The 26430-nt window shown below is 44.0% G+C and overlaps 1 protein-coding gene across 5 annotated transcripts in view; it reads right to left on the reverse strand.

Annotated features, from left to right (window-relative positions):
• PKHD1 (PKHD1 ciliary IPT domain containing fibrocystin/polyductin) overlaps positions 1-19068 on the reverse strand; it is a 707308-nt gene extending 688240 nt beyond the window's left edge. For 3 of the 5 annotated variants that reach the window (XM_056564010.1, XM_056564009.1, XM_056564014.1), the window contains exons 1-5: positions 18821-19068; positions 17498-17577; positions 15151-15228; positions 11746-11884; positions 9950-10037 (exon numbers count right to left, since the gene is read on the reverse strand). In XM_056564010.1, coding sequence (XP_056419985.1) covers positions 9950-10037; positions 11746-11884; positions 15151-15228; positions 17498-17558 — 366 coding nt within the window. In that variant the 5' untranslated portion in view covers positions 17559-17577; positions 18821-19068. Of the gene's footprint in view, positions 1-2315; positions 2383-9949; positions 10038-11745; positions 11885-12633; positions 12694-15150; positions 15229-17497; positions 17578-18820 lie in introns of those variants that run through there. The other 2 variants (XM_056564011.1, XM_056564012.1) reach the window with 2 other exon arrangements.
• Positions 19069-26430: the final 7362 nt, after the last annotated feature.

Below are 26430 nucleotides of genomic sequence, written 5' to 3' on the forward strand. Positions count from 1 at the left end.
CACAGGAACGTAGAACCTGTTGATGAGAGAGGCCAAAAAAAATTTTCCTGCAGATCCGGAATCCAAGAAGAGCATAGTAGAGAAGGAGAAGGTAGAGGCAGATATCCGCACAGGCACAGTAAGGCGTGGAGAAGCAGAGTTGACATCAAGAACTGTGTCACCTTCGTGCGGAGTCAGCGTACGTCTTTCCAGGCGGGGAGGACGGATAGGACAATCCTTCAGGAAGTGTTTGGTACCGGCATAGTACAGGCAAAGATTCTCCATGCGGCGTCGTGTCCTCTCTTGAGGTGTCAGGCGAGACCGGTCAACTTGCATAGCCTCCGCGGCGGGAAGCACAGGAACAGATTGCAGAGGACCAGAGGAGAGAGGAGCCGGGGAGAAAAAACGCTTCGTGCGAACAAAGTCCATATCCAGGCGGAGCTCCAGACGCCATCCGGAAGAACGCATGTCAATGCGAGTGGCTAGATGAATGAGTTCATGTAGGTCAGCAGGAGTCTCTCGTGCGGCCAGAACATCTTTAATGTTGCTGGATAGGCCTTTTTTAAAGGTCGCGCAGAGAATCTCACTATTCCAGGACAACTCGTAAGCAAGAGCACGGAACTGAATGGCGTACTCGCCAACGGAAGAAACACCCTGGGCCAGGTTCAGCAGGGCAATCTCGGCTGAAGAAGCTCGGGCAGGTTCCTCAAAGACACTTCGAATTTCCGAGAAGAAGGAGTGTACGGAGGCAGTGACGGGGTCATTGCGGTCCCAGAGCGGTGCGGCCCATGACAGGGCTTTTCCAGACAGAAGGCAGAACACGAAAGCCACCTTAGACCTTTCAGTAGAAAACTGGTCCGACATCATCTCCAAGTGCTGGGAACATTGCGAAAGAAAGCCACGGCAATACTTAAAGTCCCCATTAAATTTGTCCGGCAAGGACAGGCGGAGGCTAGGAGTGGCCACTCGCTGCGGAGGAGGTGCAGGAGCTGGCGGAGGAGAAGATTGCTGGAGAAGTTGCGACTGAAGTTGGTGCGAAATGGTGGACATTTCCGACAGCTGACGGGTTAGAAGGGCGATCTGTCGGGCTTGCTGGGCGGCCACCGTGGTGAGGTCAGCGACAACTGGCAGAGGAACTTCAGCGGGATCCATGGCCGGATCTACTGTCACGATGCCGGCTGGCAGGAGGTGGATCCTCTGTGCCAGAGAGGGATAGCGAGGACCGTGCTAGTGGACCGGTTCTAAGACACTACAGGTTTTCACCAGAGCCCGCCGCAAAGCGGGATGGTCTTGCTGCGGCGGTAGTGACCAGGTCGTATCCACTAGCAACGGCTCACCTCTCTGGCTGCTGAAGATAGGCGCGGTACAAGGGAGTAGGCAGAAGCAAGGTCGGACGTAGCAGAAGGTCGGGGGCAGGCGGCAAGGATCGTAGTCAGGGGCAACGGCAGGAGGTCAGGAACACGGACTAGGAACAGACAAGGGAACGCTTTCACTAGGCACAAGTGCAACAAGATCCGGCAAGGGAGTGCAAGGGAGGAGACTAGATATAGCCAGGGAAACAGGTGGGAACCAATTAAGCTAATTGGGAAGATTGGGCCAGGCACCATCATTGGTGCACTGGCCCTTTAAATCGCAGAGACCCGGCGCGCGCGCGCCCTAGGGAGCGGGGCCGCGCGCGCCGGGACAGGACCGAGGGAGAGCGAGTCAGGTACGGGGGCCGGGGTGCGCATCGCGAGCGGGCGCTATCCGCATCGCGAATCGCATCCCGGCTGAAGGCGGGACCGCAGCGCACCCGGTCAGTGGATCTGACCGGGGCGCTGCAACAACGAAGATGAGGCGAGCGCTCCGGGGAGGAACGGGGACCCGGAGCGCTCGGCGTAACATACATAAAGTTGGATCAGCCTGTAGTGTGGTTTTCCACTGTGATTTTGAGTGTGACTCCATATTCAGACCTCCATGGGTTGATAAATTTGATTTCCATTGATCATTTTTGTGTGATTTTGTTGTCAGCACATTCAACTATGTAAAGACGAAAGTATTTAATACGGTTAGTTCATTCATTCAGATCTAGGATGTGTTATCTTAGTGCTCCCTTTATTTTTTTGAGCAATGTGGTATACAGGAGTTCAGTTTTTTTTATGGAAATTTTTTCTAATATGACATATCCTTCGAGTAGTGAATTTATCCAGGTGTTAATAACTTCCTAATAATTTCTCAAATTCATACAATTCCAAAATACATGAAAAAAAGATCTCACTTTACAGCATTCATTCAATTTCATAGGACCCTAGTTCTATGACCTGATGAAGTGCCAACAGGCACGAAATCACGATCACCTGTTCATGTACACCGCTGCTGTCATTCTTTGTATGCATCCTGTTTCCCTATCAATAAAGAAGAAACCACAGGTACTCCGCCTCTAGACATCTTATCACCAAACCAAAGGATAGGGGATAAGATTTCTGATCGGGGGTGTCCTGTCGCTGGGAACCCCCGCGATCTCTCCTGCACGGAGTGAACTTTGCTCCGTGCCTGATGACGGGCAATAGAGGGGCCGGAGTAACGTGCCGCCTTGCCCCCTCCCATAGACTTGTATTGAGGGGGCGGGGTATGACCTCGCAAGGGGGTGGGGCTGTAACATCACAATACTCCGGCCCCTGTATCGCCTGTAATAAGGCACGGAGCAAGGTTCGCTCCATGCAGAAAATGACAGGGGGTGCTGCTGGAGAGATCATGGGTGTCCTGCCGCTCAGAACCCCTGTGATCTCTCCTGCAGCACCCCCATGTCATCTCCTGCACGGAGCAAACTTTGCTCTGTGCCTGATGACGGGCGATACAGGGGCCTGAGTAATGTGCCGCCATGCCCACTCCCATAGACTTGTATTGAGAGGGCAGGGGCTGTAACATCACAATACTCCGGCCCCTGTATCACCCGTAATCAGGCACGGAGCAAGGTTCGCTCCATGCAGAAGATGACAGGGGGTGCTGCAGGAGAGATTGTGGGGGTCCTGCTGCTCGGAACCCCCACGATCTCTCCTGCAGCACCTCCATGTCATCTCCTGCACAGAGCAAACTGCTCCATGCCTGATGACGGGCCATACAGGGGCCGGAGTAATGTTCACCATGCCCACTCCCATAGACTTGTATTGAGGGGGCAGGGCGGGATCTCACGAGGGGGCGGAGCCGTAACATCACGATACTCTGGCCCCTGTATCGCCCGTCATCAGGCACGGAGCAAGGTTCGCTCTGTGCAATAGATGACAGGGGTGCTGCAGGAGAGATCGTGGGACCCCCATGATCAGACATTTTATCCCCTATCCTTTGGATAGAGGATAAGATGTCTAGGGGCGGAGTACCCCTTTATGTTATAACATTATTGATCCGATACGGTGAACGGCGTAAACGCAAACCAATACCAAAGTCTGAAACTGCAGATTTGTGGTCACATCACATTACAAATAATAAAAAAATAATTGGATAAAAAATGACAAAAACAAGCATAGTACTGATGAAAACTACAGATCACAGAGCAAGTAACAAACCTTCATACAGCCCTGTATATGGAAAAATAAAAAAAAGTTACAGTATAGGGGTTAGAATAGAACAATTTTAAGCATTTTTTTTTTTTTTTTTTTTAAAGGTAGATAAAAATAAAAAGGAAAAAATAGTACAATAATACAGTAGATTTGGCATGTAAATATGGGTATCTTTTAATTGTATTGACCCTCAGAACAAAGATTTTATATCAGTTTTAACATAGAGTGCACTGTGAAACAAATATTATTTATTGGAAAAAATGAAAAAAAATGAAAATGAAAAAAAAACCTTAAAAGTTGTAAAAGTGTGTTCTTTTTATTTTTCATTTTTCCTATGAATAATATTTGTTTTCGTTTTGCTGCACATTTTATGGTAAAATGAAAGGCGTTGTTACAAAATACAATTGGTCGCACAGAAAAAACGACCCTACTATGGCTCTGTCGATGGAAAAATAACTGTATGACTCTTAAAGGAGAAGTCCCACACAGAGTTATCTTAAGGGCCTGTTCACACGTCGGAATTCAAGAGGAATTTACTCAAATAATTCCTCTTGAATTATCCGCTCCAAAAAAATTGCCATCTCCTCTGCCATTGACTGCAATGTAATTTCCGCTGTCCTGTTCACACAGCGTAAATTCCGCTAGCGGAATTCCGACGCTGAATTCCGTTCCGCTTGAAGAAAGAGCATGTTCATTCTTCAAGCGGAATCCGCTAGCAGAATTCAATTGAAGTCAATGGGAAAAAAAATTTACGCCCGAGATCGTTTCCGCACGGAATCCACGCGGAATTCGCGGAAAAATGTAGAAGAGACAGCCCATGGAAAAAGGATGACACCCATTCTCCACCCCACACTCCACCCAATTTTTACTCGTCAGCAATTTTAGGACAAGATAGAAGCAGAAAAAAGTGCTATCTTTCCAAAATCTGGTAAAAATGAGCGAAACTAATGATATTAATTATTAAGAAACTAATTTCTGACTAGCAAAATCATAAAATGGCCGATTTGACCCTCCTACAAACCCTCCCCTTCCTTCTTCCCCCTTTCCGTGCGTAATTTCGCGCGCATTCCGTGCGCATTTCGCACGAATTCCGTGCAAAATTAAATTTAGTTTTTTCGGGCATAATTTTTTCTGCTCGAATTCCTCTTGAATTCCGACGTGTGAACGCACCCTAAGGATTCCCCGCACGGTGCTCCGACTTTCTGCATGAATGGGGCGTGTCCACTACCACATACCCCACGTACCCCTATATATTTATAACCCTAAACTGTAACTTTTAGTTAATATTATTTAAAATTTAACTCCAAAATGATGGTTAAAACTAGCACCAGGACTGGGGAATGAGTAATAGTCAATAATAGATCCGGAGACTAACGCTCCAAAATAAGGTATATGTGGTACTGAAGTTCACCGCTGATGATATGCCCTGTCTAGGGGGTCCCTTTAAAACATACACAACATGCCGACCTGAGGTCGGCATGTTGTGTATGTTTTAAAGGGACACCTAGAGGTCGGCATGTTTAGTACGTTTTAAAGGGACACCTAGAGGTCGGCATGTTTAGTACGTTTTAAAGGGACACCTAGAGGTCGGCATGTTTAGTACGTTTTAAAGGGACACCTAGACAGGGCATGTCATCAGCGGTGAACTTCAGTACCGCATATACCGTTTCACACCGTAAGTCTCCGGATCTATTATTGAATTTTACTCATTACCCTGTACTGGTGCCAGTTTTAACCGTCACTTTGGAGTTGAATTTTAAATAATATTAAATAAAAGTTAAATTTTACATTCTATGTCTGCTGTCACTAGTAGTCAAGTCCAGTCTAAAGCCAAGCCTCAAGATAATTATTTAAAGTCTATTACCAGTCTAATTGGTCCCAGTGAGCTGCGAGGTCCTTTTGTGTTCCTGGCCCCCTCTGGCCTAGCTGTGAAGATAATAACATCTGTCTTAACTCAGTAAAGCCTCCCTTAAACCAGAACTTGGTTGTGGACTCTCCTTTCACTGCCCAGCCATTGGAATAGCTGAGATAGCGTTGGTGTAAAAACCACTCTGGCGTCACGAACATTAGGGGTTAACAACACCTTGCCTTGGGGGTTAATAGCATCTTGCCCCTCCACCTACACCCCGTGGTCCCGCCATACACCGTGGGTCCCCACATAAGGTTTTTTTTACCCCAAGCCTCGGGCCTGGGGTTTGGTTATTATGTGGTAGTCGACCCGCCCCATTCATGCAGAGAGCCGGAGCACAGTGCGGGAGATCCTTAAAATAGGGGATAACTCTGTGCGGGACTTCTCCTTTAAGAGTCAAACAGTAACTGTTATTTTTCCATCCACATAGCTATAGTAGGGCATGTTTTTTGTGCGAACAATTGTATTCAGCCCTGGGGTTTGGTTATTTTGTGCTTTTGACCCCTAGCTGTCCTCGTCGGTCGTTACTTTTAGTCGACCACCACACGACGCAGCGGCTGGCACGTCCCCTCTATGCAGCTCTATAGGAGAGCACGAGCGCTGCTCTGCCATAAAGCTGCATGGGGGGAGTGTTGGCAGCAGCTTCACGCTGTGGTCGAAATGGCTCCTTTCGTGCAGAGAGCTGGGGCGCCGTGCATGAGATCCTTAAAGGGGTACTCCGGTGGAAAACTTTTTTTTTTTTTTAATCAACTGATGCCAGGAATTAAACAGATTTGTAAATTACTTCTATTTAAAAAAAATCCTAATCCTTCCAGTACTTATCAGCTGCTGTATGTTCCACAGGAAGTTGTTTTCTTTTTTTGATTTTTTTTTCTGTCACAACCACAGTCTCTGCTGACACTGTCCATTTTAAGAACTTTCCAGAGCAGCATATGTTTGCTATGGAAATTTTCTCCTGCTCTGGACAGTTCCTGACATGGACAGAGGTGTCAGCAGAGAGCACTGTGGTCGTACAAGAAAAGATATCCAAAAAGAAAAGGGTTTCCTCTGTAGTATACAGCTGCTAATAAGTACTGGAAGGATTAAGATTTTTTTAAATAGAAGTAATTTACAAATCTGTTTCACTTTCTGGCATCAGTTGATTTAAAGGGGTACTCTACCCCTTGACATCTTATCCCCTATCCAAAGGATAGGGGATAAGATGTCAGATCGCGTGGGTCCCGCTGCTGGGGACCCCCGGGATCTCGGCTGCAGCACCCACCTCAATGGCTTCCGGCAACACTGGAGGCTTCGGATCCCGAACACATGGAGCGAAAGAGCGTGACGTCACGACTCCGCCCCCATGTGAGGTCACCACGCCCCCTCCCATAGGCTTGCATTGAGTAGGCGGAGCATGGCATCACACAGGGGCGAAGCCATGACATCACAACGCTCCAGCCCCGTGATCGACAGTAATAAGACCTGGAGCGAACATGCTCCGGGGACTGATTTTAACGGGGTGCGGTGTGCAAGATCACGGGGGTCCCCAGCGGCGGGACCCCCGCGATCAGGCATCTTATCCCCTCTCCTTAAAGGGAGTACCCCTTTAAAAAAAAAAAAGATAGGGGATAAGTTGTTACATCCTGGAGTAAAAAAAAAAAAAAACTAAAACGCAAAAATGACAATTAGCTGCGTCCTGAAGGGGATAAAGTGATATATTTGGGGGAGATTTAAAAAACCTGTCCAGAAGGAAAGTTGCCAAGTTGCCCATAGCAACCAATCAGATCGCTTCTTTCATTTTTGAAAAGGGAAGCGATCCGATTGGCTGCTATGGGCAACTCAGCAACTTTTCCTCCAGACAGACTTTGATAAATCTCCCCCAAAGGGGGAGATTTATCAAAGTCTGTCAGGAGGAAAAGTTGCCGAGTTGCCCATAGCAACCAATCAGATGGCTTCTTTTGTTCTTCAGAGGCCTTTTCAGAAATGAAAGAAGCGATCTGATTGGTTGCTATGGGCAACTTGGCAACTTTCCCTTCTGGACAAGCTTTGATAAATCTCCCCCTTTGTGTTTTGTTTTTGTTTAGATTTTTTTCCCGCTTTTTTTCTGAGAGGCAGAAATAAACAGAAACTTGTGGAGTTTTCTAGCACGGTAAATCGAAACGTGCCTGAAACCCTTCACTTTGCGGCTGCTGATTATGCAGGGGGGAGGTCAGTGGCATCCAGGAGAATGGGGAGGCATTAGGGAGATAAGCAGTGACCACCAGCTGACAGGTAAACTTTCTGTGAGCTGTTTAAACTTGTCACTGCCTACAGCAAACTGCAAACTGCTGGCAGGAGCCAAGTGCCGAAACAAAGCCGCACATTGTGCTCTTTTTAGTCTGGAATGTGACTCATTAACTTTATTCCCTGGCGATATTTAATCAGAGCTCTGAGAAGATCTTTATGGCATGCAAATACTTTTCACATTAAACAAAAGTGACTCTAATGTTGTTTAGGCTGGAAGCGTCGCTGCTGCTGCTGCTGCTGCTACTAGTCTGCCGTATAGCGAATGAATGGCAATCTGCTTAAACACTAGGAGAGAGTCAAGGACTTTAATTACTTGAGACTCACTTGTTCAGAGAGTTACTCCATTATTAGAATAAAAGCAACACATGGGGAAGCGGCGGCTACGGAGGTGGGCTCTTATAGGGCAACTACAGGCACTAGTCTGATCGACAGCCATGGGATAGTAGTAAAAGTTCTGATGTTAAACAACGCAAACATATAAAAAGGCCTTGGAAATCTCGGCTATGTGCAAGGATTTGACAACTATAATACTATAAAATGCTGCTCCTATGTACAAGAATATAACTACTATAATACTGCTCCTATATACAAGAATATAACTACTATAATACTGCTCCTATTTACAAGAATATAACTACTATAATACTGCTCCTATGTACAAGAATATAACTACTATAATACTGCCTCCTATGTACAAGAAAAATAACTATTATAAAACTACCACCTATGTACAAGAATATAACTACTATAATACTGCCTCCTATATACAAGAATAAAACTACTATAATACTTCTCCTATATACAAGAATATAACTACTATAATACTGCTCCTATATACAAGAATATAACTACTATAATACTCCTCCTATGTACACGAATATAACTACTATAATACTGTCTCCTATATACAAGAATATAACTACTATAATACTGCTCCTATATACAAGAATATAACTACTATAATACTGCCTCCTATGTACAAGAATATGACTACTATAATACTCCTCCTATGTACACGAATATAACTACTATAATACTGCTCCTATATACAAGAATATAACTACTATAATACTGCTCCTTTATACAAGAATATAAATACTATAATACTGCTCCTATATACAAGAATATAAATACTATAATACTGCCTCCTATGTACAAGAATATAACGACTATTATACTGCCTCCTATATACAAGAATATAACTACTATAATACTGACTCCTATATACAAGAATATAACTACTATAACACTGTTCCTATATACAAGAATATAACTACTATAATACTGCCTCCTATATACAAGAATATAACTACTATAATACTGCTCCTTTATATACAAAAATATACAGTAACTACTATAAAAATGTAATCCAACTGTGTGCCTCCCGTTGTTGCAAAACTACAACTCCCAGCATTCCCAGACAGCCATTTTGCAACAGCTGGAGCCAAACTGTTTGGAAAACACTGCTCTACTCTTTGAGTAAGTACTGTAATATACACTACTGACCCCAATGGACAAGAATATACAGCAACTATTATTACACAGCAAGCACCACTGTGCACCATAAATTGATGCTGTAAACTACTGGACACCAGTGTGTGGGGATTGTAAAACTTTGAAATCTTGACATTGTGGAACTAAACTCATACATATTACAGACTTTGACGCCATTGTAGCACCACACCAGGGACTTCAGCACTATGCAATAAGAACTGGAACACTGGGTAATAAACAGCATGGGAGACCACGACCATGGAACAAAGATTTGGACCCTTAACTTGCATACACAGTGATAATGGATAGAGCCAGGGCCAGCTCCACCTATAGACAAAATAGGCAGCCGCCCAGAGCGCCTTCTTGATGGGGGCGCCACTCTGTCCCCTGCAAGAAAGTTATTGCACACTGTCTCCTCCAGGTCCTGATAACAACCATTCACCCCTGTTGTAATGTGATTACATAAGGAGGAGGTTAATTAATGTCTCACCCCTGCATTAAAGGGGGCATGTAAAAGGGAGGAGCCAATGGGGTGAGTCGAGGGGCGGCAGAATTAGATTTTGCCTAGGGTGGCAAAAATCCTTGCACCAGTCCTGGATAGAGCCGCACGGTGTTGTAATGGTAGCTTTGGGTTAACATACTCCTCCTTCCACCACCTGTAGCATCCAATAGGTTCCCCAAAACCCTCAAACATTACCAATGATTTCCCTCATAGTCATGAGGGAAATCATTTTAGCGAATAATAGTCAGATGTCATCCGTTTTACCTTATATGAGATCCTTGTGGTCTGGACCACCGGCTGTCCATCAAAGATTACTTGCAGTTCATAGGAGTCGTCTTGATGCCGCACTGGTCTGTCAGAAAGAGAGTGGTTTGGTTTGTATATATATATTCATGTATCATAGAAATATACACAGTCTGATATATTAATAACCAGGGGTCAAGTCTTGGAAAAAAAAAAGTGTGGGAACTCACCCAAGATTTCCATTCAAGGGCCGGTCCTGTAGGAGTCCTGCTAATGGGAACAGTGTGCCTGCTGTGGAAAAAGTGCAGGAACTCTGTTCCCATGGGTTTCTGCAGGACCTCAGCCCTGTTAAATGGGTACTCCACCCGTCGAACGCTGTTTTCGCGCTGCTGGGGTCGGCCACGCCCCTCATGACATCATGCCCACGCCCCCTCAATGGAAGTCTATGGGAGGGGATGTCATGCCCACTCCCATAGATTTGCATTGAGGGGGCATGGCATGGCACATTGCACAGCTGTCACACCCCCTCCATAGGCTTGCATTGAGGGGGCGGGGATTGACATCACACGGGGGCGGATGGTAACATCACTATGCTAGGTCCCTGTGATCGCCAGTAATCAGACCCGGAGAAAGCATGATCTGGGGGCTGATTCTAACGGGGTGCGGCGTGGAAGATCACGGGGGGTCCCAAGTGGTGGTACCCCCGTGATCAGGCATCTTATCCCCTATCCTTTGGATAGGGGATAAAATGTCTTAGCGCCGGAGTACCCCTTTAATAGCCAAAGTTCTTTATCTCCCCTTTATTACCAAAAGCATTTCTAGAGAGTGACGGGGAGGGGGGGGGGGGGGGGGGATTGGGCGTACCGCATCTGGTGACAAGGTGTGCAGTGAGTATATTTAACCTTAAAATTTATAGAGTTATTAGCTATCTAATACATTTTTTTCTATAATTAATAGTGTTGAGCGGCATAGGCCATATTCGAATTCGCAATATTTCGCGAATATATGGATGAATATTCGTCATGTTAGCTAAATTCGCATATTCGTAATATATTCGCAGCATATTTTCGTATATGCGAAAGTTCGCATATGCAAAAATTCGCATATGGGAAAATTAGCATATACAAAAATTAGCATATGTGAAAATTCGAATATGCGAAAATTTGCACGCCAGTCTCACACAGTAGTATTAGAGCCTTCTTTACACCACACAAGCTGGAAGCAGAGAGGGGCGATCACTGTGATTTGTACTGTGAAAAAACAAAACAAAAAAAATTAAAAAACAACATTCGTAATTGCGAATATATAGTGCTATATTCGCGAATATTCGTAAATTTGCGAATATGCGATATTCGCGAATAAAATTCGCATTGCGAATATTCGCGAGCAACACTGACATTAATGTAGTAGCTTTGTTTCATGATGCAGAACAAGAACAGTTGTTAAAGTGTTAATGTCCTTTTCTGCAGACGTTTGCACTTTCTGTAAGCCAGGTTGGACCTGGAATACATATGCAACTTTTAAAGGGAGATGCTACTTTTTTTCTTCATAAATGACGACTATCGCATTTGATGAATACATTACCACGTGAGCATGATTACGTGAGCAGATTTCAGAAATGTGCTTTGGAATAAGCAAAAATCAAAAAGTCGCAGCGTGTATGGAAATGTCGCACGTGCGCGAGTACATGCAACTTTTTTACGCAAAAAATGGAGCTTTTATAAATCTCCTTCTAGGACTTTATCATATGACAATCTCCTGCCATTTTGTTCATGTCACATTATATAGGTTTATTTTCATACATTCAGGTAACATACCTTGTTTTACATTGGACAGGAGGCGTGTAAGACAGGAGAAGGTCACAGGTTACTGGAGGCCTCTGTGGACTTGTCATGTGAACCTCAAGATGGCCTCCGCATCCCATATAGACCAGATGCTGGTTGTCCATGGTGCTGTCTGGTTATTGTAAGAGAAGGACATGGTGCGTGAGAAAAGATGGCGTCTCATAGTCAATCCAACATTTTTAGCTGTATACTTCAGCTGCCTCTATTCCATGAGCCCTTTTCCATCTGGGTCCATCATGGTAATACAGTCTATCATAGATGCCCAATACATGATGGGGGAGATTTATCAAAACCTGTCCAGAGGAAAAGTTGCTGAGTTGCCCATAGCAACCAATCAGATCGCTTCTTTCATTTTTCAGAGGCCTTTAGGCCTCTGAAAAATGAAAGAAGTGATCTGATTGGTTGCTATGGGCAACTCAGCAACTTTTCCTCTGGACAGGTTTTGATAAATCTCCCCCGAATGTGTCCTTGATGTCACCTAATTGGTCGGAGTCCCACTCTGAGTGGAATTCTGCTTGCCCACTCACGGATCGGCACTTATTTTAAACAGAATTTAACCGGGGAAATAAGCCTCATGCAAAATAAAGTCCCAGGAACATGGAAAATGTTTGTTCTATCGGGAGAATCTAGATAGTGGAAATTCCACAGTGTGAACGGTGCAGTGGGATCCTATAAAAATCAATAGGAGGCTGCTGCAATCAGAATTTCACTGTGTGAATTTATGTAGTGTGAACAGGTCCTTAGACTATTCCGAGAATAAGGACCTTTTAGATTAACCCCAAAGTGAATGTTACTAAGAAAAAATGGCACAAAGAACCAATTATGAAGTAAAAAATTATAGTTAGGAAAAGATCCACAGACCTATATCATCAGCTGATAACGCCCTAAAATTGGTGACAGATAGACTTTAAAGGGGTATTCCGGCCAAAGATGTCTGGTCGTGGGAGTCCCGCTGCTGGGACCCCTCGCAAACTCTGTGCAGCAACCGCATTCTATGTGGAGCTGCTGCTCCAGTCTCGGAAACCTCTGTGTTTCCAAGACTGGAGACACCTCTGGTCGCCACGCCCCCTCCCATAGACATGAATGGAGGGGGCGTGGCGTGACACGTGACATCACGAGGGGGGGCGTGGCATGACATCATGTCTCCAGTCCTGGAAACATAGAGGTTTTCGATATTGGAGCAACAGGCCCGCATAGAATGTGGGTGCTGCACGGAGATCGCAGGGGGTCCCAGCGGCAGGCCCCCCGCGATCAGACATCTTATCCCCTATCCTTTGGATAGGGTCTAAGATGTCTTTTAGTCGGAATACCCCTTTAAATTAAAACCTATTTTAACCCCTTCCCCTGGTATCAAGCTATTTTTTTTTATTTGGTCGTTGTCGCCTTCCATGCGTCATCACTTTTTTATTTTTCCATTGACAAACCCATAGGAGGGCTTGTTTTTTGCAGGACAAATTGTACTTGTTGATGCCAAATTTTGGGGTTAATCTGTCTTATTGGTAAATTTTTCTGACTCTTTTTTTTTTTTTTTTATGCTGATCAATTGTGAAAAATACGATTTTGTCCTTCATTTTTTTCTATTATAAATTAACGCCATTAAATCGTTATTCGGCGGGTCAGTACAATGACAGCCATACTCAATTTATATGGGCATTTTTACTACTTTGCCATAATAGAAATTTAAATAAATAAATAAATAAATTAGTGTTGCCATTTGGCTATCCAGGCATGCTGGGAGTTGTAGTTTGGCAAGCTTTTTAGAAAACACTGCTATTCAGTGTTCATGGTCTCATTTAACAGGAAACAACTATTCTAATGATACATAGGAACTGAAACGCAAAGTTTATTAAAGGCAATGACTGCGCTTTATTTACAGCGGAACTCTAAGGCTGCTTTCACACTGTGAAATAGTTCCGTTTAGGAACTTCCGTCAGAAGTTCCGTCACTATATCGGCGAAACCCGGCCGTTACAAAACCCCTGACGGCCGCGACTAAATTGCATTGCAGCCTATGGGGTTTTTATAACTGCCCGTTTGCACCCGCATATGCCCGTAATTCATTACGGTCGTTATATAGTGACGGGACATCATGGCGGAAAAATTACTGCATGCACGTCACTATATAACGCCCGTAATGAATTACGGGCATATGCGGGTGCTAACGGGCAGTTATAAAAACCCCATAGGCTGCAATGCAATTTAGTCGCGGCCGTCAGGGGTTTTGTAACGGCCCGGTTTCGCCGATATAGTGACGGAACTTCCGACGGAAGTTCCTAAACGGAGATATTTCACAGTGTGAAAGAGGCCTAAGAAAAGTAATGGTTTCGGAAGTCCTAGATGCAGTTGATATATTTACAATTGTTACCAATACAAGGGCTATTGATAGTGCTGTAACTATTAGGGCCCCAGTAATATGAACTTTGCATGAAACTTCTGCCTCAAATTAAAGCCCATAGGGGGAGATTTATCAAAACCTTTCTAGAGAAAAAGTTGCCGAGTTGCCCATAGCAACCAATCAGATCGCTTCTTTCATTTTTGAAAAGGCCTCTGAAAAATGAAAGCAGAGATCTGATTGGTTGCTATGGGCAACTCAGAAACTTTTCCTCTGGACGGGTTTTACTAAATCTCCCCCATAGACTTGTATGGGATTCCGCACTCCCATTCACACTTCTGAATTTCTGCTTGCGGAATTCCGCTAGCGGAATTCCGCAAGCAGAAATTCAGAAGTGTGAATGGGAGTGTGCGGAATCCCATAGAAATCTATGGGCTTTAAAAGGGTACTCCAGTGGAAAACTTTTTTTTTTTTTTTTTTTTTTTTTATAAGCTGCTACTTATTAGCTGCTGAATACTGCAGAGGAAATTATTTTCTTTTTGGAACACAGTGCTCTCTGCTGACATCAAGAGCACAGTGCTCTCTGCTGACATCTCTGTCCATTTTTGGAACTGCCCAGAGCAGCATATGTTTTCTATGGGGATTTTCTCCTACTCTGGACAGTTCTTAAAATGGACAGAGGTGTCAGCAGAGAGCACTGTGCTCGTGATGTCAGCAGAGAGCTCTGTGTTCCAAAAAGAAAACAATTTCCTCTGTAGTATTCAGCAACTAATAAGTACTGGAAGGATTAAGATTTTTTAATAGAAGTCATTTACAAATCTGTTTAACTTTCTGGTACAGTTGATTAAAATAAATAAATAAATAAAGTTTTCCACCAGAGTACCCCTTTAATTTGAGGCGGAATTCTGCAAACAGAAATTCTGCCGTGTGGATAGACCCTATTTCAGATTTAGCAATAGTGCCCAAAGGCTTTCAGAAACCCCTCTGGCTACTGGCATCGTAACCCGTTTACATGGTGGAAATGGCATTACCTATAAGCCCACTTACCATTAAACAGGATGGTAATCACTGTGCCCCCGGCAGTGCTCCCCACAAGAGGGTACGCAGTGTAGGTCACACCATAAGCTTTAAGAAAAAAGAAAAAAATTCAAACGCTCAAAATCTACTTTTTAATACAGTATATATGTAATATTTTTATTACAAAAATATATCTAGCTATCATCTATCTATCTATCTATCTATCTATCTATCTATCATCTATCTATCTATCATTTATCTATCTATCATCTATCTATATATCTCTCTATCTATCTATCATCTATCTATATATCTATCTATCTCATATCTATCTCATATCTATCTATCTATCTATCTATCATCTATCTATATATCTATCTATCTATCATTTATCTATCTATCTATCTATCTATCATCTATCTATATATCTATCTATCTATCATTTATCTATCTATCATCTATCTATATATCTATCTATCTCATATCTATCTATCTATCTATCATCTATCTACATATCTATCTATCTATCTATCTCATATCTATCTATCTATCTATCATCTATCTACATATCTATCTATCTATCTATCTCATATCTATCTATCTATATGCTGATAGGTTTAGATTTTGAGCCCCAATGGGGACAGGGAATCTGTGTTTGCCATATAAATAAAGAGTTATTATTTTTATTTATTTTAAATTTATTTATATATTTATTTATTTTAAATATCAGAACTCTTGAAACTAAAATGGTAAATACATGAAGTCTTTTACTTAAACAGAGATCCACGTCGTCCACCTGCTCCGTCACCTATTGATTCCCTGTGTTTTTGGGCAGTGTAGTACACAGCAATGAATACTATCTACAGTATCCCCAGAGCAGTACTGGCTTCTTATAGATATTGTCCCCTGTGACTGCTGTGATATCAGGGTCCGATATTACCAAAACAGGACAAAATATTTTATTAAACAAAACACCGGAGACATCAAGTCTCTAATATCTCTAAAGGTGACGGATACATCAGATGGACTTTGACCAAATCTTCCTATTTTTGGCAGGATTGGACAGAAATTGAATGTATGTGTCTGTGGGACTCCAGATTCTCTTCTTAAGGGTACATTCCCACACGGCGTATTTGCTGCGTATTTGCTGCTGCGTATTTTATTTTCTCTGTTGAAGTCAATGGGTAGGAAAATACGCAGCACCAAATACGCTGTGTGGGAACGTACCCTAAGGCAGTTTTTTTTTTAAAGAAGGACAAAACATGCTGATATTTATTTATCTATCTATCTCATATCTATCTATCTATCTCATATCTATCTATCTATCTATCATCTATCTATCTCATATCTGTCTATTTCATATCTATCTATCTCATATCTATCTCATATCTATCTATCTCATATTTATCTCATATCTATCTATCGCATATTAATCTCATAACTACCTATCTCTCATATCTATCTATTTATCTATCTATCTATCTATCTATCTATCTATCATCTATCTATCATCCATCTATCTATCTATCTGTCTATTTCATATCTATCTATCTCATATCTATCTCATATCTATCTATCTCATATCTATCTATCTCATATATATCTATCTCATATCTATCTCATATATATCTATCTCATATTTATCTCATATCTATCTATCTATCTCATATCTATCTATCTATCTATCTATCTCATATCTATCTATCTATCTATCTCATATCTATCTATCTCATATTTATCTTATATCTATCTATATATCTCTTATCTATCTATCTATCTCATATTTATCTCATATGTATGTATCTATCTATCTCATATCTATCTGTCTATCTATCTATCTATCTATCTATCGATCTATCTCCTACCTATCTATCTATTTATCTATCTATCATCTATCTCATATCTATCTCATATCTATATATCTTTCTATCTGTCTCTTATATATCTATCTCTCATATCTATCTAATATTTATCTATTTATCTCTTTATTTTGTCCGTAACTTTGGGACCATTGCCAGCTAATATAGCAGATTGGCTTCTGTGGGTTAACTTGGCACATTACTCTTTAGAGTTTAGGTAAATCATGGGAATGATCAATCTGATCCCCCCCCCCCCTCCACCAGGACATACAGGTGTTTATTACCCCCTTACTTTCCATGGCCAATTGCCCAATACCCCTGTCCATAAATGTTGCTGACAATGCAGTTCCCTGTAGAGAGGAGTTCTGCCCATTTTCTTACCAATAGAAAAAGGAATAGGGCCGACCAGGACAGGGCCCCCACAGCAGCCTCATGGTCTGACACTATGGTAGGTACGCCCTGATTATAAGTCTCCTTACCAGGTCCCGTCATCCATCACAGACTTCACTATTACTTACCGAGAGCAAATAACATCTGGGAAACCAACATAGAGATCACTGAGCTCTGCCGCTTCTTCATTTTTTTATACTGAAGTCACCTAAAATTATAGAAAAATAAAATGTATGGCAGTACTGTACTATTATATTTGTACTGTAGCCTCTCATCTGACAGTAAAAGCTGTCTATAAAGAGGAGCTATTATTTAGGCACCGTATGGCGGCATTATTTATATATGCTGCCTCTGAAATGACAGAAAAAGCTGTGTATAAATAGTGAGGGCGGTATTATTTGTGCAAGGTTTGGCAGCATTATTTATAAATGCGGCCACTGTAATTGCATTAAAAGCTGTCTGTAAATGATGAGGGCGGTATTATTTTTGCATTCATTGGCAGTATTATTTATATATGTACTGTAATTTCTGATAGGACAGTAAAAAGGGGATCTTATTTAGGTATTGTATGGCAGCATTATTTATATATGCAGCCTCTGAAATGACAGTAAAAGTGGTCTACAAGTGTTGAGGGTGGTATTATTTGTGCATTGTTTGGCAGTATTATTTATACACACACACACACACACATATATATATATATATATATATATATATATATATATATATGAGTGCAATATTATTTGTACATTGTTTGGCAGTAATATATATATACACACACAGGGGTCAAGTCTTGGGAAAAAAAAGTGTGGGAACTCACCCAAGATTTCCACTCAAATGCTGGTTCTGCTAATGGGAATGGTGTTCCTGCTGTGGAAAAAGTGCAGGAACTCAGTTCCCACGTGTTCCTGCAGGACTTGAGCCCTGCACACACACACACACACACACACACACACATATATATATATATATATATATATATATATATATATATATATAGCCTTCAAATGACACCTGTTTAAATGGTGAGCACTGTATTATTTGTGCATCGTATGGCAGCACTATTTACTGTATATATGCATCTTCTAAAATTATGTTTAAGGGTTAAATGGTTAGAGGTGGTCCCCATTTGCTTGCTGCCTCATATGCTACAGATTTCCTGCTTTTCATCAATTCACTTTGGGATCATGGCTGGGTGACAACCCTTTAGGGCCTAGGTCTCCAAACTGTGAACCTCCAGCTGTTGCAAAACTACAACTCCCAGCATGCCCGGACAGCCGTTGGCTTCATGGCATGCTGGGAGTTGTAATTTTGCAACAGCTGGATGTCCACAGATTGGAGACCACTGACTTAGGGGCGCTGAACTGTCTTTTACCATTGATAATCCAGCACCTGTTAGACTAAGATAAGTAGGACTGTAGACAGGGACTGTAGATATAATGTATACTCACTGGTTTTGAAGAATTGGAGATGATGGGAGTCCAGGAAGTGTCATGTGTTCTCCATATTACTTTCCTATCTTGGCATATCTTGGCGGGGTCTTCTCATGGTGACGGTGTTGGGTCCAGTGTCCAGTTATACAGTGCGCACAGTAAATGTGTTAGGTTCCTATAACACCGTACCCTTCTGCTGGTGTCCTGAGAGTCCTGCTCATACCTGCACCCGGGGTTTAATCATTCACCTGAACGTTCCTTTCAGATCTGTGCAGGAGGCGAGTGGTGACGCTTCTGTCCTGCAGGGATTATTAAACATTCACAGGCGGGTGGCCTCGGATTAGAGCGTCCATTATTATGGGAACGCTGGGCTTAGATTCTTCAGATATAACTGGCTCTGTTATGAGGCATTGTTACAGGCTTGGTCTGTTATAGGGTAACTGTTACAGACTGGCTCTGTTACGGGGTAACTGTTACAGACTGGCTCTGTTATGGGGCATTGTTACAGGCTGGCTCTGTTATAGGGAATTGTTATAGGCTTGGACTGTCATAGGGTAACTGTTACAGACTGGCTCTGTTATAGGGTAACTGTTACAGACTGGATCTGTTATGGGGCATTATTATAGGCTGGTTCTGATATAGGGTAACTGTTGCAGGCTGGCTCGGTTATGGGGCATTATTACAGACTGGATCTGTTATGGGGCACTGTCACAGGCTGACTCTGTTGTTGGGCATTGTTACAGGCTGGCTCTGTTATGAGGCATTGTTGCAGGCCGGCTCTGTTATGGGGTACTGTTACAGGCTGGCTGTGTTATGGGGCACTGTTATAGGTTTGCTCTGTTATGGGGCATTGTTACAGACTGGCTCTGTTATGGGGCATTGTTACAGACTGGCTCTGTTATGGAGCACTGTTACAGACTGGATCTGTTAAAGGGTGCATTGTTAGAGACTGGCTCTGTTATGGGGCATTGTTATAGGCTGGCTCTGTTATGGGGAATTGTTACAGGCTGGCTCTGTTATGGGGCATTGTTACAGGCTGGCTCTGTTATGGGGCATTGTTACAGGCTGGCTCTGTTATGAGGCATTGTTGCAGGCCGGCTCTGTTATGGGGTCTTGTTACAGGCTGGCTGTGTTATGGGGCACTGTTATAGGTTTGCTCTGTTATGGGGCATTGTTACAGACTGGCTCTGTTATGGGGCATTGTTACAGACTGGCTCTGTTATGGAGCACTGTTACAGACTGGATCTGTTATAGGGTGCATTGTTAGAGACTGGATCTGTTATGGGGCATTGTTATAGGCTGGCTCTGTTATGGGGAATTGTTACAGGCTGGCTCTGTTATGGGGCATTGTTACAGGCTGGCTCTGTTATGGGGCATTGTTACAGGCTGGCTCTGTTATGGGGCATTGTTACAGGCTGGCTCTGTTATGGGGAATTGTTACAGGCTGGCTCTGTTATAGGGTAACTGTTACAGGCTGGCTCTGTTATGGGGCATTATTATAGGCTGGCTCTGTTATAGGGTAACTGTTGCAGGCTGGCTCTGTTATGGGGCATTGTTGCAGGCTGGCTCTGTTATGGAGCACTGTTGCAGGCTGGCTCTGTTATGGGACACTGTTGCAGGCTGGCTCTGTTATGGGGAATTGTTACAGGCTGACTCTGTTATGGGGCATTGTTACAGGCTGACTCTGTTATGGGGTACTGTTACAGTCTGGCTGTGTTATGGGGCACTGTTATAGGCTTGCTCTGTTATGGGGCACTGTTACAGGCTGGCTCTGTTATGAGGCATTATTACAGGCTGGCTCTGTTATGGGGTACTGTTACAGGCTGGCTGTGTTATGGGGCACTGTTATAAGCTTGCTCTGTTATGAGGCATTGTTACAGGCTGGCTCTGTTATGGGGAATTGTTACAGGCTGGCTCTTTAATGGGGAATTGTTACAGGCTGGCTCTGTTACAGGGTAACTGTTACAGACTGGCTCTGTTACAGGGTAACTGTTACAGACTGGATCTGTTATGGGGCATTATTATAGGCTGGCTCTGTTATAGGGTAACTGTTACAGACTAACTCTGTTATGGGGCATTGTTACAGACTGGATCTGTTATGGAACATTGTTACAGGCTGGGTCTGTTATGGGGTGCTGTTACAGGCTGGCTCTGTTATGGGGCATTGTTACAGGCTGGCTCTGTTATGGGGAATTGTTACAGGCTGGTTCTGTTATGGGGCATTGTTACAGGCTGACTCTGTTATGGGGCATTGTTACAGGCTTGCTCTGTTATGGGGCATTGTTACAGGCTGGCTCTGTTATGGTGAATTGTTGCAGGCTGACTCTGTTATGGGGCACTGTCACAGGCTTGCTCTGTTATGGGGCACTGTTACAGGCTGGCTCTGTTATGGTGAATTGTTGCAGGCTGGCTCTTTTATGGGGCACTGTCACAGGCTTGCTCTGTTATGGGGCACTGTTACAGGCTGGCTCTGTTATGAGGTATTGTTACAGGCTGGCTCTGTTATAGGGTAACTGTTACAGACTGGCTCTGTTACGGGGTAACTGTTACAGACTGGATCTGTTATGGGGCATTGTTATAGGCTGGCTCTGTTATAGGGTAACTGTTGCAGGCTGGCTCTGTTATGCTGCATTGTTACAGACTGGATCTGTTATGGAACATTGTTACAGGCTGGCTCTGTTATGGGGAATTGTTACAGACTGGATCTGTTATGGGGCATTGTTACAGGCTGGCTCTGTTATGGGGAATTGTTGCAGGCTGGTTCTGTTATGGGGCATTGTTACAGGCTGACTCTGTTATGGGGTACTGTTACAGGCTGGCTCTGTTATGGGGAACAGTTACAGGTTGGCTTTGTTATGGGGTACTGTTACAGGCTGGCTCTGTTATGGGGCATTGTTACAGGCTGACTCTGTTATGGGGTACAGTTACAGGCTGGCTGTGTTATGGGGTACAGTTACAGGTTGACTTTGTTATGGGGTACAGTTACAGGCTGGCTCTGTTATGGGGTACTGTTACAGGCTGGCTCTGTTATGGGGTACTGTTACAGGCTGGCTCTGTTATGGGGCATTGTTACAGGCTGGCTCTGTTATGGGGCATTGTTACAGTCTGGCTCTGTTATAGGGTAACTGTTACAGACTGGCTCTGTTATGGGGCATTGTTACAGACTGGCTCTGTTATGGGGCATTGTTACAGGCTGGCTCTGTTATGGGTAACTGTTGCAGACTGGCTCTGTTATGGGGCACTGTTACATGCTGACTCTGTTATGAGGTATTGTTATAGGCTTGCTCTGTTATGGGGTACAGTTACAGGCTACTATTACTTTCCTAGTGTGGTATATCTTGGCGTGGTCTTCTCATGGTGACGGTGTTGGGTCCAGTGTCCAGTTATACAGTGCGCACAGTAAATGTGTTAGGTTCCTATAACACCGTACCCTTCTGCTGGTGTCCTGAGAGTCCTGCTCATACCTGCACCCGGGGTTTAATCATTCACCTGAACGTTCCTTTCAGATCTGTGCAGGAGGCGAGTGGTGACGCTTCTGTCCTGCAGGGATTATTAAACATTCACAGGCGGGTGGCCTCGGATTAGAGCGTCCATTATTATGGGAACGCTGGGCTTAGATTCTTCAGATATAACTGGCTCTGTTATGAGGCATTGTTACAGGCTTGCTCTGTTATAGGGTAACTGTTACAGACTGGCTCTGTTACGGGGTAACTGTTACAGACTGGATCTGTTATGGGGCATTGTTATAGGCTGGCTCTGTTATAGGGTAACTGTTACAGACTGGCTCTGTTACGGGGTAACTGTTACAGACTGGATCTGTTATGGGGCATTGTTATCGGCTGGCTCTGTTATAGGGTAACTGTTGCAGGCTGGCTCTGTTATGGGGCATTGTTACAGACTGGATCTGTTATGGGACATTGTTACAGGCTGGCTCTGTTATGGGGTACTGTTACAGGCTGGCTGTGTTATGGGGTACAGTTAAAAGTGTGACTCTGTTATGGGGTACAGTTACAGGCTGGCTCTGTTATGGGGTACTGTTACAGGCTGGCTGTGTTATGGGGTACAGTTAAAAGTGTGACTCTGTTATGGGGTACTGTTACAGGCTGGCTCTGTTATGGGGTACTGTTACAGGCTGGCTCTGTTATGTGGTACTGTTACAGGCTGGCTCTGTTATGGGGTACTGTTACAGGCTGGCTCTGTTATGGGGTACTGTTACAGGCTGGCTCTGTTATGGGGTACTGTTACAGACTGGCTCTGTTATGGGGAATTGTTACAGGCTTGCTCTGTTATGGGGCATTGTTGCAGGCTGGCTCTGTTATGGGCCATTGTTGCAGGCTGACTCTGTTATGGGGTACTGTTACAGGCTGGCTGTGTTATGGGGCACTGTTACAGTCTGGCTCTGTTATGGGGTACTGTTACAGGCTTGCTCTGTTATGGGGCATTGTTACAGACTGGCTGTGTTATAGGGCACTGTTACAGGCCGGCTGTGTTATGGGGCACTGTTACAGGCTAGCTCTGTTATGGGGTACTCTTACATGCTGGCTCTGTTATGGGGCACTGTTACAGACTGGCTCTGTTATGGGGCACTGCTACAGGCTTGCTCTGTTATAGGGTAACTGTTACAGACTGGCTCTGTTATGGGGCACTGTTACAGGCTGACTCTGTTATGGGCCATTGTTGCAGGCTGACTCTGTTATGGGGTACTGTTACAGGCTGGCTGTGTTATGGGGCACTGTTACAGGCTGGCTCTGTTAAGGGGTACTGTTGCAGGCTGGCTCTGTTATGGGGTACAGTTACAGGTTGGCTCTGTTATGGGGTACAGTTACAGGCTGGCTCTGTTATGGGGTACTGTTACAGGCTGGCTCTGTTATGTGGTACTGTTACAGGCTGGCTCTGTTATGGGGTACTGTTACAGGCTGGCTCTGTTATGGGGTACTGTTACAGGCTGGCTCTGTTATGGGGTACTGTTACAGACTGGCTCTGTTATGGGGCACTGTTACAGGCTGACTCTGTTATGGGGCACTGTTGCATGCTGACTCTTTTATGGGGTACTGTTACAGGCTGGCTCTGTTATGGGGTATTGTTACAGGCTGGCTCTGTTAAGGGGTACTGTTGCAGGCTGGCTCTGTTATGGGGTACAGTTACAGGTTGCCTCTGTTATGGGGTACAGTTACAGGCTGGCTCTGTTATGGGGTACTGTTACAGGCTGGCTCTGTTATGTGGTACTGTTACAGGCTGGCTCTGTTATGGGGTACTGTTACAGGCTGGCTCTGTTATGGGGTACTGTTACAGGCTGGCTCTGTTATGGGGTACTGTTGCTGGCTGGCTCTGTTATGGGGTACTGTTACAGGCTGGCTCTGTTATGGTGCACTGTTACAGGCTGGCTCTGTTATGGGGTACTGTTACAGGCTGGCTCTGTTATGGGGTACTGTTACAGGCTGGCTCTGTTATGGGGCATTGTTACAGGCTGGCTCTGTTATGGGGTACTGTTACAGGCTGGCTCTGTTATGGTGCACTGTTACAGGCTGGCTCTTTTATGGGGTATTGTTACAGGCTGGCTCTGTTATGGGGCACTTAGTGATGTGCAACAGGGGCCATATTCGAATTTGCAATATTTAGAGAATATATTGACGAATATTCGTCCTATGTTTGCGAAATGAGCATATTCGCTATGTTTATTCACTTTTTTTATCCATGCGAAAATTTGCATGGAAAATTTGCATAAAAATTTGCATGTGAAAAAAAACAAAAGAATATTCGGCATAACAAATATATAGCACTATATTCTAAATATTTGCGAAATCGCAAAGTGACGATATTCAAGATAAAAATTTGCACTACGAATAATCGTGCTTAACACTAGGGGCATTGTCAGGGCTGCCATCAGAAAATTTGGGGCCCCTTACACAGCTTTTAGTCTGCCACCCCATCCCTCCTCCCCCCCTCCTCACTGCGGCACACGCAGGATTTTATCATAGTATCAGGTTTAGAAACATAAAATAATATCGCCACTCCAGGACAACATATTAACTCTGCAGTGACTAAATAATACCTCCATATTGTAACGAAATGAAAGCCACTATACACAGACCAGTATTACTAATAACGCCACTATACAAGGAACCTATAATTCCGCAACACCATGACCACTTCCATTACCGCTATCTAATACTGCTATATTGTTATTGAATAAAAACCACTGTGCAAAAGATCAATAACCCCTATTGAGGAGAAGATCTGCGCTGTACACAGGGGCTGTAGACCGTATAAATGATTAGTTCCCTTCTCACAGGGGGCGTCTTCTCGGATCGGAGTCGCTCACTTTTCTCTTTCTTCTCCATCTGTCCTGGGTCATCACGAAGACGTCTCCCGACCACAACTTGTCTCCAGCCTTACTACAGCAAAATCCTCACCTCTATACAAACCGCCATGTATTACACCGCCCCATAAAGTATTAGACCCCCCTGGGCTCCTGTATAGTTAAGTTCCCAACATTGTCCCCACAAGAATGGGGGCACCAATGCAGACTGGCTCTGTTATGGGGATTCTGTTTCCAGCTTCTTATGTTCTGATGGTGCAGCAGTAGACTAGTTCTGTTATGGGCGCAATGTTGCGGGCTGACTGTCATGTGATCACTGCTGCCGGTTAGCACTGTTACGGGGGCTCTGTTGCACACTTCTGTAGTCTGACACTACTCCATCATGTTCTGAAGGAGTGTTTGCCAACAAGTGTGCCTCCGGCTGTTGCAAAACTACGACTCCCAGCATGCCCAGGCAGCCGTTGGCTGTCTGGGCATGCTGGGAGTTGTAGTTTTTCAACAGCTAGAGGCACACTGTTTGGCAAACACTCCTTCATAACATGATGGAGTAGTGTCAGACTAGTCTGCAAATTAACAAATAGCCTCTTCCAGTGAAACAGCCTCAGCTTTGCTTTTAGGTACATTGTTCCTTTAAGAAAAGCAATTATCAATAATGACCACCAGGTGGCAGCGGTGCACTATTTTATTGCTTTTAAAATATCTGTAGACTTATTATTCTGTAATTTAGGGCAATGTTTCCAAACTTGTGTCTCTCCAGTTGTTGCAAAACTAACATCTCCGAGCATTTATCGGTTAGGGCTTGCTGGGAGTTGCAGTGCTGGAGGGTCTCAGGTTGGAGAACACTGATTTAGAAGATGCGCACACATCAGTGTTTCGCAACCAGTGTGCCTCCAGCTGTTGCAAAACTACAACTCCCAGCATGCCCGGACAGCCTTCGGCTGTCCGGGCATGCTGGGAGTTGTAGTTTTGCAACAGCTGGAGGCATGGCAAGGCTCCCCCCTAGTTTCCTGGCTGAACGCCGCTCCGGCACATGTCTTGTCAGATGGTAATCCCTGTAATATGATCTACAAATAACCGCGTTATGCCTGGCGCTGACATTCTCGCCTCACATGACCTCCATCTGGTCACGATCACGGAAAGTGCTGCAGTCATACCCGCTGGTCAAGAAATTAACAATGGATTAAGGAGATAGAACGACCCCTGAAAAAGAACACCTGTCATGGAAGCCGAAAATATCCAGATCCAACAGCACAGAAAAACACAACATAACCATATTCCAGCACATAGGAGGCAGTATTATAGTAGTTAT

Source organism: Hyla sarda, chromosome 3 (genome assembly GCF_029499605.1).
Source record: "Hyla sarda isolate aHylSar1 chromosome 3, aHylSar1.hap1, whole genome shotgun sequence".
Taxonomy (NCBI): domain Eukaryota; kingdom Metazoa; phylum Chordata; class Amphibia; order Anura; family Hylidae; genus Hyla; species Hyla sarda.